General features: G+C 38.9%; 1 protein-coding gene across 4 annotated transcripts in view; it reads left to right on the top strand.

Moving 5' to 3' along the window:
• The window catches only part of DNAH8 (dynein axonemal heavy chain 8), a 332,430-nt gene that overhangs the window by 119,109 nt on the left and 199,381 nt on the right, over nt 1–13,940 (top strand). For all 4 annotated transcript variants that reach the window (XM_032862300.1, XM_032862303.1, XM_032862302.1 and 1 more), the window contains 3 exons: nt 4,568–4,681; nt 6,005–6,067; nt 11,189–11,289. In XM_032862300.1, the coding sequence (XP_032718191.1) occupies nt 4,568–4,681; nt 6,005–6,067; nt 11,189–11,289 (278 nt within the window). The remainder of the gene's footprint in view (nt 1–4,567; nt 4,682–6,004; nt 6,068–11,188; nt 11,290–13,940) is intronic.

Raw genomic sequence — 13,940 nt, 5'->3', positions numbered from 1 at the left:
AAAGATCTTATAAAACTCAGCATCCCAAAATGAATTATCCCATTAAAAAATGGTTAGAAGTCATGAGTAGACATTTGTCCAAAGAAGACATACAGATGACCAATAGACGCATGAAAAGATGCTCAACATCACTAATCTTCAGGGAAATGCAAATCAAAACTACCATAAGATATCACCTCACACCTGTCAGAATTGATAAAATCAACAACACAAGAAACAAGAAGTATTGGTGAGGATGTGGAGAAAGGAGAATGGTTTTGCACTGTTGGTGGGAATGGAAACTGGTGCAGCCACTGTGGAAGGCAGTATAGAGGTTTCTCAAAAAGTTGAAAATAGAAACTGTCCTATGATCCAGCAATGGCATTACTAGGTATTTATCCAAAGAACACAAAAATACTGATTCAAAGGGATACACGCTCCGTGATGTTTATAGCTGCATGATCTACAACAGCCAAATAAATTATGGAAACAGCTCAAGTGTCCATCAACTAATGAATGGATAAAGAAGACATCTTTTTAGTTTCTTGATGGTGTTTTTCTTTTCTTTTTAATATTTTTACTGTTTTAAAATAAATATAAAATTTACCATCTTGGGGCGCCTGGGTGGCTCAGTGGGTTGAGCCTCTGCCTTCGGCTCGGGTCGTGATCTTGGGGTCCTGGGATCGAGCCTCTCTGCTCGGCGGGGAGCCTGCTTCCTCCTCTCTGCCTGCCTCTCTGCCTACTTGTGATCTCTCTCTCTTTCTCTCTCTCTGTCAAATAAATAAATAAATAAATAATCTTTAAAAAAAATTTACCATCTTAATCATTTTTTAAGTATACAGTTCAGTGTTATTAAAGACATTAACATTGTTGTGTAGACATTACTACTATACATCCCTGTAACTCCTTTCATCTTACAAATCTGGTATTTCATGTCTATTAAACTGTAACTCTACATTCTCCCTCCCCACCCCAGTCCCTTGTAACCACCATTCTGCTTTCTGCTTCTGAATTTGAAATGCAAATTTTTAAAATTTTGATGAAGTCCAGTTTACCTTTTTTTTTTCTTTTGTCCCTTGTGACTTAGTATCATATCTAGAACATGGTTGCCTAATCCAGGGTCATGAAGATTTACTACTATGTTTTCTTATGTCAGTTTTATAATTTTAACTCTTACATTTAGATTTCTGATACATTTTGAGTTAATTTTTGTATGGTGTGATTTAGGGGTCCAACTTCATCCAAAAAAGGCATGTGAATATCCAGTTGTCTCAGCACCATTTGTGGAAAAAAACCATCCATTCACCAACAAACTGTTTGGCTCCCTTTTGAAAATCAATTGACCATGAATGTAGGGAGTTATTTTTGGCCTCTCAATTCTATTCTGTTGATTCAGATGTCTATCCCTATGCCAGGAACTTACTGGCTTGATTATTGTAACTTTGTGGTTTTTTTTTTTTTTAAATTATGGTAAAACACACATAGCATTTGTCATTTTAACTATTTTTAAAAAGATTTATTATTTTTTTTTTTTTAGAAAGAGAGTGTGTGCACAGGTGAGCAGGGGAAGGGAAAGAAGGAGAGGGAGAGAGAGACGTAAGCAGAGCTTAAGAGCATGGAGCCAGGCTCAGGGCTCCATCTCAGGACCCAGAGATCACAACCTGAAGTGAAATTAGGAGTCAGATGCTTAACTGACAGCACCATTCAGGCACCTCTCATCTTAACTATTTTTAAGTGTACAGTTCAGTAGTGTTATTCACATTGTTTTGCAACCAATCTCCAGAAATGTTTAATCTTGCAAAATTGAAACTCTATATGCATGAAATAACTCCCTATTTCTCTCTTTCCCCAGTCTCTGGCAATTGCCATTCTGCTTCTGCCTCTATAAATTTGACTATTTTTGGTACCTCATATAAGTAGAATCATACAATATTCGTCTTCTTGTGACTGGCTTATTTGAGTTAGCATAATGTCCTCAAGTTTCTTCCATGCTGTACCAGGTGACAGATTTTTTTCCTTTTCAAGACTGACTAATATTCCATTACAGGTATAAGCCACATTTTGTTTATTCATTCGTCTATCAGTGGACACTTATGTCTCTTCCATCTTTTGGCTATTGTGAAGAATGCAGATATTGGCTATTGTAAAGTGCAGATATCTCTTTGAGATCCCACTTTTAGTTCTTTTGGATATGTACCCAGGATTAGAATTGTTGTATCATATAGTATCATTTTTAACTTTCTGAGATCCACTATACTCTTTTCCATAGTAGCCGCACCATTTTACATTCCCACCAACAGTGCAAAAAGGTTTCAAGTTCTCCATATCCTTGCCAACACTTGTTATTTTCTGTTTCCTTGATAGTGGGCATCCTCATTGGAGGGGGGGCACATTATTGTGATTTTGACTTGAATTTCCCTTATGTTACATGATGTTAAGCATCTTTTTATATGCTTATAAAAAACATTTGTATATTTTCCTTGGGAAAAAGTGTATTCAAGTCCTTTGTCTATTTTAAAATAGAGTTATTTGTGGTTTTCACTTTTGTTGTTGTTGAGTTATAGTTATTCTTTATATATTCTGGATATTAAAGCCATATCATATATATGATTTGCAAATATTTTCTCTTATCCCATAGGATCCCTGTTCTCTTTATTAATTGAATCCTTATAATTCCATCTACTTCTGTAAAGTAGGTGGTGATATTTCCTATTTCATTCTTAATTTTAGTAGTTTGAATCCTTTTTCTTTTATTCTTGGTTAGTCTAGGTAAAGACTTGTCGATTCTGCTTATCTTTTCAAAGAAGAAATTTTTAGGTTGTTGATTTTCTCTATTGTTTTCCTATACTCTATATCATTTGTCTGGGCTGTAGTTTTTGTTGTATTCTTCTGCTTATTTTGGATTCAGTGTGTTCTTTGCCTGGTTTGTTAAGGTGGATGGTTAGGTTACCTAATTTGAAATTTTTTCTTCTTTTTATGCAGTAATTTTTAGCTATAAGTTTCCCTCTAAGGATTTTTGAAGTTGGTAAATATTTATTCAGTTAAACATTAAAAATGAACTCCAAGGGAAGATCCAGGTTTTTTAATTATAGTGAAAATTTTTATTGAATATTAATTAAGTGTTGACTTAAAACTTTTTGTTTATGGAAGGATTTGTCACTGAGATTGAAACAAGGCAGACTAGCAAGGACTCTGAGCTGAAACTGGGATCATGACTTGTGATCCCAGCTCTGCCAATTGGGTGATTTTATGCAAGTTAATAACCTTTGTTTCTCAATTTCTTCATGGGCTCATTTAGGAATACATTAGGAGTTTTTAAAATACGTGGTTATGAGGCTCCCTTGAGGTAGTGTGTATAAGATGTTTTTTTCATGCTCATGTTTATTTCCATTCATGCTTGATATTGAGTAATCATTTATTTTAAAAAACAATTGCTGGTTTAGTCAGAAAAGTGCATCTTGGGAAGAAAATGAAGAACCCTCTGTTGAGATTTAGTGAAACCCAACTTTCTGTTATTGTTTGGTGGGAAAAGATTCACTCAGGTGTTTTTTGTTTTTTTTTTAATTTTATTTATTTATTCATGAGAGACAGAGAGAGGGAGAGAGACTGAGGCAGAGGGAGAAGCAGGCTCGATCCCGGGTCCCCGGGATTGGGACCTGAGCCGAAGGCAGCCACTTAACCAACTGAGCTACTCAGGTGCTCCATTTGGGTTGTTCTAGCTCTTTGATTATAATGTTAAACCTATTGGCCCATCCTTTACTATAATCACCATTAATCTGAAAGTAACCTATGTTCCAACCTAGACAGATGCTATTGTTGAGAACAGTTAAGAGCGGGGACCCTGGAACCAAACAGCTAGGTTTTGAAACTTGACCTTGCCTCATGCTGATGCTGAGACTTTGGGGAAGTTCCTCAGTGTCTCTGTGCCTCAGTTTTCTCACCTGTAAAATGGGTATAGTATCAGCATTTGCCACACAGGGTTGTCCTGAGGATTACATGAGTTAATATAGGTGAAAAACCTGGTGGATAGGAATTATTCATTAAGTGCCAGCTATTATGACTGAAGGTTTAAGCAGAAGCTTGGAAGACGGTCATGAAAGGCATTCACTATTTTTTTTTTAAATACCCAGAGTAATATTGCTTTCTTTTAGGTGACTCTTCCAGCCATGTGAACCTACTAGAGATTACTAATCTGAGACCTTCATCTGGTCTCAGAGACGGCATGTGAACCAGATTGGGGCCTATAGCAGTAACTGTTTCCCTGGCCATAGTGATGGCCAGAGCTGGGTCAGCCAGAAAACTTTTCCTAACTGCAGTTATAGAAGATGGCTTTGCCTCTTGGGTCATGAATTAGAATGTTTTGTGTCTCCTTTTGGTGCATTTGGTTTGTTTATTTCCCTTTGCTTTTTTGTTTCTTGTTGTTTTTTTTTTTTGTTTGTTTGTTTGTTTTTAAGCAGCATTGTAGAGACACCCTTATTCATACTGGACATCTGCAGGATAACGAACTTGCTGGGACAGAATTAGAGTTTTCATTTAAATACATTTTCACTTGAATCCATCTCATGTTGGTTATTCTTTTTTATTCTAGGTTTCTGTGCAAGATGAACTAGTTCAAGTGCAGCCAAAGTTTAAAAGTAGTCTTCTTGAGGCTGTGGAAGTTTTTCGTGAGGATGTAATGAACTTCGCAGAATCATACGAGACGGTAATCTAAGTATTTGCATGCTGTGTGATAAAATGTTCTGTGGCATGTTTATATGGGATGACAGTGATGAATCTTGAAAAATTCACTGAGATTTGCACATTGTATATAAGAGGTTAGATTTAATATTTGGAGCAATCAGGAAAAAAAAGAGGGACAGCTGAACCTTTAAACTTATTTTATAGAGGAAGAAAGAAGATTTAACTGTTCAAATGAGCCACAACTTTTGAGATTGTGGAAGGAAGGAACAAGAGGTTTGGTCTTATGCTTTCTTTCTCAAGCCAGAATGCTCATTGTTGAAAATGTAATACAGTTGTTGGAAGGCTATAAGAAATTATAAAAACCTAAATACCAGGGTATTATGCAACAGATCTTTTTTTCACTAACTCTTAGAGAACCAAAAGGGTCACTGAATATAAATAATCAATGTCACACCTGGTCAGTCCCGCAGACTATTCAGCGTGGTAACATGACTGATGGTGATCCTCCCCTTTGAAGTTAAACTCAGAAGTTAGATGCATTCCCCTAACATGCTACTTTCTTTTCATGGTCGCAGTGGGTCTGGATTCATAAGCCATGTTAAGCCCTTAATAATAATCACATAACACATTTTTTTTTTTTTGCGTGTACTAAACTTACCTCTTTTAGTTGGATTTGTCAACATTTTATGGCCTTATCATTCCATTATCCTGCGAATCTGGTCTATTATTTAGCATATTCATATATTCAGGATTGTACAGACCATCTGGGGTCCCTTTTGCAACTGGGTTCTGGATGATGGCCACCAGAGACTGCATTTGCTTCATCCAAGTATTCAACCTACGTGCTCCTCTATTTCCATATTGGGCTGAACAGTCAGTGGAAGGAGGCTGTTTTCAGAACTCTGTATCAGTTATTCTAATGCACAAACACAGCATCATTACTTACAATCATAAATGAAATGAAACAGAGCTCTAGTGGTGCAGGCTTCCTACAAGATGTAATTCTGGCACATTTTTTATTAGAGATGTCATGGTCCTTTAAAAATGAATGGAAGTTGGAGTGATGCAAATGTTCTAAAATTGATTGTGGTCATGGTTACACAACTCTGTGAATATACTAAAAGCCATTAAATTGTCCATTTTAAATGAGCGATTGTATAATATGTGAGCTATATCTCAATAAAGCTGTTACAGAAATTAAATGAAAGCTTCATATATGGGACAAAATTAGATCTTTCAATTAAAAATAATGTTTATTTATTTAAAGGAAATAATGGATAAACTCAAAAAATTGATAAATACATGTGTTTAAGAATTTAAATGGAGATTATATTATTCATTACAGGAAGGACCCATGGTTCCAAATATTCCACCCCAAGAAGCTAGTAACAGGCTACAGATATTTCAGGTGAAACTTCATTTTTTGTATGTCAACCATGTGTTGTTATTCTTTAAAGTAATTTTAGGGAAAAATTTATGTGTTCTACCTTACACTGGAAAATTTAGTGTTTAAAGGGCATACAGATTTTAATCTGCAAAATAATGTGATTGATTCCTTTTCTTGTATCCCTTTGTGTTGTTCTCCACAGAATCTCTCCCTGTATTTTTAAAGAATAAGACTTTGATTTTGAACTTATGTGTATACCTTATTTTGGTTCCAAGCATCTCATTTGTATGCAAATGGTAAAAATTCATAGAATAATAAAATGTATCAGAATAAGATTTAAAATATTAACAAATGGTTTCCCTGTGTTCCCTCAGTATCCATTCCTTTTGTATCCTTGACTTTAAACTTCCCAGCTCATTTGCCTTACCCTGGACTCTATAATACTCATCGGATTCACCCTGTTTTCCTATGCTCAGATTGCTGAGCACATCTAGAGAAAAATCACTCACCCCTTTGGGTCATTGTTTTGCAGATTCATGGATTCCTATATAAGCTAGCCCCTAAGAGGATCAGGCAATTCTATTATTTGTGTCTGTTCTCTATCCTGTTTTCTGTAGTGGCCAGACTATATGTTCATGTTCTGTTTATGTTCTCTGTCCCGCATGCATTTGTAGTCATTAAAAAATATTTATCATATGCCTACTGTGTGTCCTGGTCAATAGAAAAGTGACTAAGGCAAGGTTCTTCCCTCTACACTGCTAAAATCTGGTAGGGAACAGAGAGCTAGATAGATAGTAAGTGCAAAACTGTGTGGTGAGCCCTGTGATCTAGGGGTGAGAACTGGTGTTATGGAAACAGATGTAGGGAACTACCAACCAAAATAGGAGGTGGGGCAGCCAGAGAAGGCTTCCTGGAAGAGGAGCCATCTGAGCCGCATCTTGAAGGACTATTTAGAGTTAGCCAGGGGAAGAAGGAAGAAAAACAAGTTAGAATTTATACCTCCTACAAAGGCCCAGAAATGAGAAGTTAAGCAGGGGGATTTAGGGAGATAAAGGAGTGAAATGTGGGGTACAGTGGGCAGAGAGGATAGGGATGAGGGAGGGATGGGACAGCTGAGAGGGTGGAAATCACTACTGAGAGGGCTTTGTAGGCTCTGGTAAGGAGCTCTCCTGGCCCATTCTGGGGGCTGGAGGGCTCTAAGCAAGGAATGGCCTGTTGAGATTTGGATTTTTTTTTTTTTAATATTTATTTATTTATTTGACAGACAGATCACAAGTAGGCAGAGAGGCAGGCAGAGAGAGAGGAGGAAGCAGGCTCCCCGCTGAGCAGAGAACCTGATGCGGGGCTCGATCCCAGGATCCTGGGATCATGACTTGAGCTGAAGGCAGAGGCTTTAACCCACTGAGCCACACAGGCACCCCGAGATTTGGATTTTTAAAACAGCTGTGTGTTAAAAAGATTTCTCTGGCATTAGTGCGGAGAATGCTCTGGAAGGAGCATGGTTAGACTCATGGCAGCTTCAGTCATGCAAGTAAGAAACTGTAAAGATTGAGACCAACCAAATGCACTTGCAATGAAGAAAGCTGGATGGATCATGAGTTTATTAACAAGACCAACATGATAGGCCTGGAGCCTGGGCTGAGGGGAAGAGGGGGAGATTTCCAGCTTGGGAAGAGAAGAAAGTAGAGTCATTTACTGAAGTACGAGTGTGGGAAGAGTAGTTTTGAGATTAGTTTGCACAGATAGCCTTGTCTCCCAATTTACAGAGATGACTTAGGGTGTGTGTGTGCAGTAAATTTCAGAGAGAATGTGTTGCCCTTCCTGTCCCTGGGGACTCTGGACTCTCCCTTGTTCCTTCTTAGCCTGACCCTTTTCTCTCCTTTCTTCTTAACCCCTTCCTCTTCACTAAGTCTTCCCAATCAACATTTTAAAAGCTGTGTGTCTTTCCTTTTTAAAGTAACAGTAAGACACCTATTTCTCTGTTAAGCGCCCCCTTTTAGATGTCACTTTTTTCTTCACCAGGCCCCAGTTTCTGCCTGCCTTTGTACTCTGATAGCTTCCATGGTTGAGCCACCAGGAGATACAGAGATGTTGTCCAAAATTCAGTGTTTTCTTCTTTACTAGGAATACCACGTTTTGCAGCAAATCAAGCCATATGAAGGCTTTCTGTAGCTAACTTAGTTTTGCCACGTGCTGGGTGGGTATTTCTTAATATCCTTTTACCTATGTCAGAGATAACTTCCTATTACTTTGCCATTGGGTTTTTTCACCTCAAAGCAAATAAAAAGAAGAGTAGATTCAGTAATCTTGTCCTCGATGCTTTATGTGCATGTTCCTTAGATGGTTCAGGCTGGTTCCGTGCATGCTTTTCTCAGAAGGGTTCAGTCAAGTGGAATTTCTCATATGGTATCTAACTTTCAAGTATCTCCCTTGATTTGAGTGATTTAAATGGAAAATCCAGACCCAAGGGCGCCTGGGTGGCTCAGTTGGTTAAGTTTCTGCCTTTGGCTTGGGTCATGAGCCCAGGGTCCTGGGATCCAGCCCAGCATCAGGCTCCCTGCTCAGTGGGGATTCTGCTTCCTCTCCTGCTTCTTCCTCTCCCTCCCTCCCCACTTGCAGTCTCTCTTTCATTCTCTCTCTCAAATAAACAAACAAACAAACAAATATATAAATAAAATCTTGAGAAATAAACAAACAAAAAAAGGGAATCCATACCCAGATAAAAAAGGGTTCTTCTAGGATCACTGGAGCAACCAGGATTTATAGCCTAGACCCTAGAGGAATAATCTTGTGTCAAGTAAGGAAATCAGCTGTCACAGAGCCCACTGTCTGTGCTGCCTGGTTCCATGGGCCGGGTAGGTCTAGCCCAGAAACCCTGGTGGATTTCTATAAGGCAGATTGTCCGTGCTGGCCAGGGTTTTCATGGGAGGCAGCAGGCATAAGCCTTCCACTTGAATATGGTGTCTGCAGACAAAAAGTCTAGTCCCTTGTTATTGCTGTGGTTCTTTTGTCCTAGGACAATAGTGGTCACTTTTGGTCCCTTTTTGCCGGACCCTGGAGGAGGCTCTGATCCTTAGCTACCTGAAGTCTCCTGAGTCCCAGGGAAAGGCCTGCCTCTCTGGAGGAGCCAAGACCAACACAAATTTGCTCACCTGGTAGCTGCCAGCTGAGCCAAGAAGAGCCCCTCAGGAATAAAAACAAGGTGAAGAATGAAACTAGATAGTAATGTTGGATGATGATAAGTGCCAAGGGAAAAAATAGCAGAGAAGGGGCATAATGTGCTGGGCTCTGTGTATGTAACGTGGAAGTGAACTTTAACACCCTATCTCCAGAGACGGCCACCTTGAAAAGCTGACATTTCAGTAGAGACCTAGAGAAATGAGGGAACGAGCCAGGCAGGTACCTGGAAGAGCAGCTATCCAGACAGGAGGGAGAGCAAGTGCAAAGGCCCTGAGTGAGAGCAAATATGACATCATCTTACTTATGTTCTCAGTGGATTGTCCTGGCTACACTGTTGAGAGTAGATTATTGACTGTCAAGGGTGGAAGCAGAGAGAGTAATTAGGAGGCTATTGCAATAATCCAGAGGAAGGTGATAGTATCTTGGACTAGACTTGTGGCATTGGAGTTGATGAGAAGTGGCTGGAGCCTGGGTATATTTTGAAGGTAGATCCACCTCCTTGCCTTTCCCTCAGGAATTACCAATTCATTAGTCAGTGACAGGGAGTGTAATATGCTACCTTTTCATTGGGGGGTGTGGCTACTTCATTGAAAAAACATTGTAGGGCCCATCTCTTGCTGTCTTGCTCCTTCTGTTCTAACTATGCTTGGGGGTGTGCACACAGTAGGCTATTCTCCATGCATCTTGCTGGGTATGTGACCCAACTGTCCTCAAAAGCAGGGGCACCCTCAACTTCCTATCCCCCCCAAAAAAAGCAGATGCCAAGATCTAGATCGTGGAAAGAAGCAGGAAGGCTCACATTGGGCCTCAAGGTGCAGTGGTGTTCCCTGAGGCAACTTTACTCTGATCTCCGGAATTACTGGGCACTGGGTTGGCCTGCTGACAAAGTTGATATTTTGTTCCCCATTTGGCTGGTGCCATGGGTCTTTTTATACTATTTGGGGCCTGAATGGAAAAGGGGAGAGTGACTGGCATTCATCAATAGTCTTCACCACATAAACAAGATTTTAATGTCATTATCTTAAAGTATGCTAAGTTTCACATTTTTGTTTCTCTTTTTCTAGTGTTCACATGGTTCCATGGCTACGTTAGTCAGTAACTTTATTGAGTGACCACTGTGCTAACCAGCAACTAATAGAAAAAGTGCAAAATACGGCCCTTACTTTCTGGAAAGGAAGAGTTCATTGGAGTTCCCCTAGGGTCTTCTCCCCTTCCTGAGTTGGGTCCTCTAAAATACGCTAACGGTAGTTGTCAGATCAGATTCACTGAATGTGGTGAGGTCTGACACCAGACGTTCTCCAGGGCTGGAAGTTTACGGCCCTCACTGATGCGTTATACCCTTATTTAGGGCCGCACATACCTTGTCACATGTGGATTATTTCTATTTGCTTTTGTCCTTTAAACACGCTCCATGCTTAGCATTCTAAGTACAGGAGGTCCCACTTCCAGTTCAAGGGGCATGAGCATTCATTTTGCTGATTCAGATTGTTAGAATTCTCTCAAATGGTGTTCAAAGGGAATCCTTCATTTTATAGACTCTTTATTGCTTGGAGGGAAGACAGGGTGGAAAGGACTATATCCACTCATTTGAACCCTGTAGAAGAGAGGACAGGCCTAAATTAGTGAAAAAGCCTGAATCATAGATTTTTTAAAATGCAGTTTTATTACTTTCAGACATATTTATGGGAACCTGAAGTATAGGTCTTCTGGGGTCCACATAATTTATTAAAGAAAAAATTTTATGTAAAATGGATGCTTTTAGAGTGTTTGAAAGTTAATTTTCCTAAGTGCTCAACTTTTCTTCTGATTGCTGGGTACCAGTATAAATTTCTTCACAAAACTTTGTTTCATAGATATTATTAAATAAACCTCAGTGTAGCTTTTATTCCAATTATAACAAATTCTACTTTAATGGGGCCTGAATTAATTTTATTTTACTACAACTTAAAAATCTTTTTATAGGCCAATTTTGATGATCTGTGGAGGAAGTTTGTTACATATTCATCTGGTGAACAACTTTTTGGATTGCCTGTGACTGATTATGAGGTTTTACACAAAACTAGGTAAGTGTAGAAATTGGGCAAGTATTACATGCAAATAATGAAACACTGTCCATTAGAAGAATCATGTCATCATTAAATCCTTTATCATGCAGAGAAGAGCCTCCCTTAGAACACTCCTAAATATTTCCCTTATTCCTGGCTATTGCTGACCCACCGGATCCATAGTTGTCACATATAAAACAAACATTCTTGGGGAATGCAAAGTACATTGCAAAAATCCCAGTGTTTTTAACCTATATTTAGCCTGTGCTTTACTTTGTCCTCTTGGATATTTTTAAACAGTGTCTATTATTGTGCAGAAGCACGCAAATAAAATATATTGTTTATTTAGAGGAATAGTCATCCCTGGCTTTCCAGCTCTTCTTACTTTTATGCTAAGTGCTCTTTTCTGTTGGGTAGACATAGAAATTCATCAGGGTTGAAGGCCAAGGAATTTCATTGATTTTAAACAATACATAGATCTAGGATTTAAGCAACAATATTTTATTGGAATTTTATGTAACTTTCCTCAAGGTCAGGATTAAAACAGTGGTTTTTTGCTTATTAGGATTATGGCTTTAGAAAAGGACTTTATGTTGACTTCTTTCAAAGTCGTATCACGTCTTTGTAAGAGAGATAAGAAATCATCCAACCATAAATTAATGCCTCAGCCTACTTTAGGGTACATAGTTTGTATTGTTTTTCCAAAGCAGTCATTCACCAAGCTTAACCTGATGACCAGTTGCATTAGAACTGCAGGCATCCGTTGCTTGCCCTGATTTGCTGAATCAAAATCTCAGGGATTGGGTCTTGCATTTTTATAAATTCTCTAGTTAACTCTTTTGCACGTTCATTCTGAGACTCTGTTTTATTTTAACTGGCAGTATTCCAGGAAAAACAATCATCTTCATTTATCATCTGGACCAAAGGACCCTTTTAATTTTTTTAATATTTTAAAGTAATTTATGAATAATTTGCAAAAATAAGAATAAGGAAATGGTGAAACACACTTTTGTTAGAAAATGTAATAAAAATTTAAGCAGAGAAAACCCACACTTTTACTCCATAACACCCTGGTTTGAAGATACATACACAAAATGGAGACTGATTCCAGAATGTGACTGGAGCCCAACCAATGTGAGTTGACTCTTTGGTGAGTCAGAAACTGTACCAAAAATGAGTTGTTGCACAAAGAAAACTTGATTTGCTGCAAATAAGGAAATCATAGGCAATGTCTTCCAAAGCCATGGGTCCCCAAGAAATGGTGAATGCGTTCCTTTTGTTTAGGGTTAGGATGAATGTTTAACGTAGAGGTGGGCATAAGGTCACACATGCGCCTTAAGGAAACATGCCTAATCACACATTGTATGTTATGCAAATGAAGTTGTGCTCCTCTTTGGGCTGAGCTTTAGTGTTATAGTGAGGTAAAGGTGATTGGAGGTCTTTCCAGAGGTCCCCTCCATGGTCCCATCTGCGCAGGTGCCAGTCAGAGGTTTGGCTCAGAGGGTCTGGGTGGTCAGGTCAGGTGGGAGGTCTTGTCAGGGCAGTGGCCATCACCTAAAGGGTGGTTTCAGGTTTTCTTTGCCCAAGTGAAGAGGAAAGTTGGAAAGAAGATCTTAAGGAAAAATGTAAGAGAAAAATGAGTAGGTAGAAGTAGGTGGGTAGTGAAGGTCAGGTTATGGGGTCTCCCTGGTGACACAACCAACTGCTCATCAGCTGTCATGCACGAACGTGGATCATACTCATTCTGTAAACTCTGATTTCTGGTTTCAAATCCATCTCCGACAGCTTCTAGCTTATTATTACTTCTGATGTTTCTTGCACTTGGATTGTTAAAACACAAAACTGTTGAAAACTCAGACACTCATAATTTTGTTGAAGAGAGGATCACTATCTTTCTTACATTATAAATGCCAAAATCTTTATTTGTAGATTTGAATCATTAAGTCAATGAATTTCTTCATTTCTGCATCATCTGTCTCCTTTGAGTATACATTTGCCTTCAGCATTCATCCACTTAGGGGAAGTCCCCAGTAAAATCTATGCAAACATCACAAGTAATGAAAGAACAATCATTTATCCTTTCCACAAAATGGGATGGTCTAGGTTCTTGTAAAACACTTCATGATGAAGCTCTTGCCTCTTTTGAAATATGTTGTTCATTCATAAGGGACTGATTTGAGTAAAATTCATCTAGGTAATCGTCATCTAAAGACCCACAGTCTGAGATCTCACTACACAGTTTCACTATTACAGTTAGAGTCTAGAGTGCTGCTCTGTGTCTTTCTCTTTAATACTTGGGGAGAACCTTTCTTATCAGTTGTCTTCTCTTTGCTGTTTTAGGTTAAAAAAAAAAAAAGAACAATTCTGAGTGCTTAACCCTATTAAGTGAAAGCTAACCAAAGGTCAAAAGAACACGAAGATGGTTGATGTCTGTCTGGTGTTCTTTTTTGATACTTTCTTAAAAGATGATGCAACGAGGGGCGCCTGGGTGGCTCAGTTGGTTGAACATCTGACTCTTGGTGTAGGTTCAGGTCATGATCTCAGGGTCATGGGATTGGTCCTACATTGGGCTTGTGCTCAACATGGAGTCTGCTTGGGATTCCATCTCTCCCTTTCCTTCTGCCCGTCCCCACTCTCTCTCTCTCTCTTTCTGTCTTTCTCAAAATAAA

The sequence above is a fragment of the Lontra canadensis genome, unplaced genomic scaffold (assembly GCF_010015895.1).
Source record: "Lontra canadensis isolate GAN:19392208 unplaced genomic scaffold, GSC_riverotter_1.0 scaffold23, whole genome shotgun sequence".
NCBI lineage: Eukaryota > Metazoa > Chordata > Mammalia > Carnivora > Mustelidae > Lontra > Lontra canadensis.
Note: the sequence above shows the minus strand (reverse complement) of the source record. Positions and strands in the feature narration are given on the sequence as shown.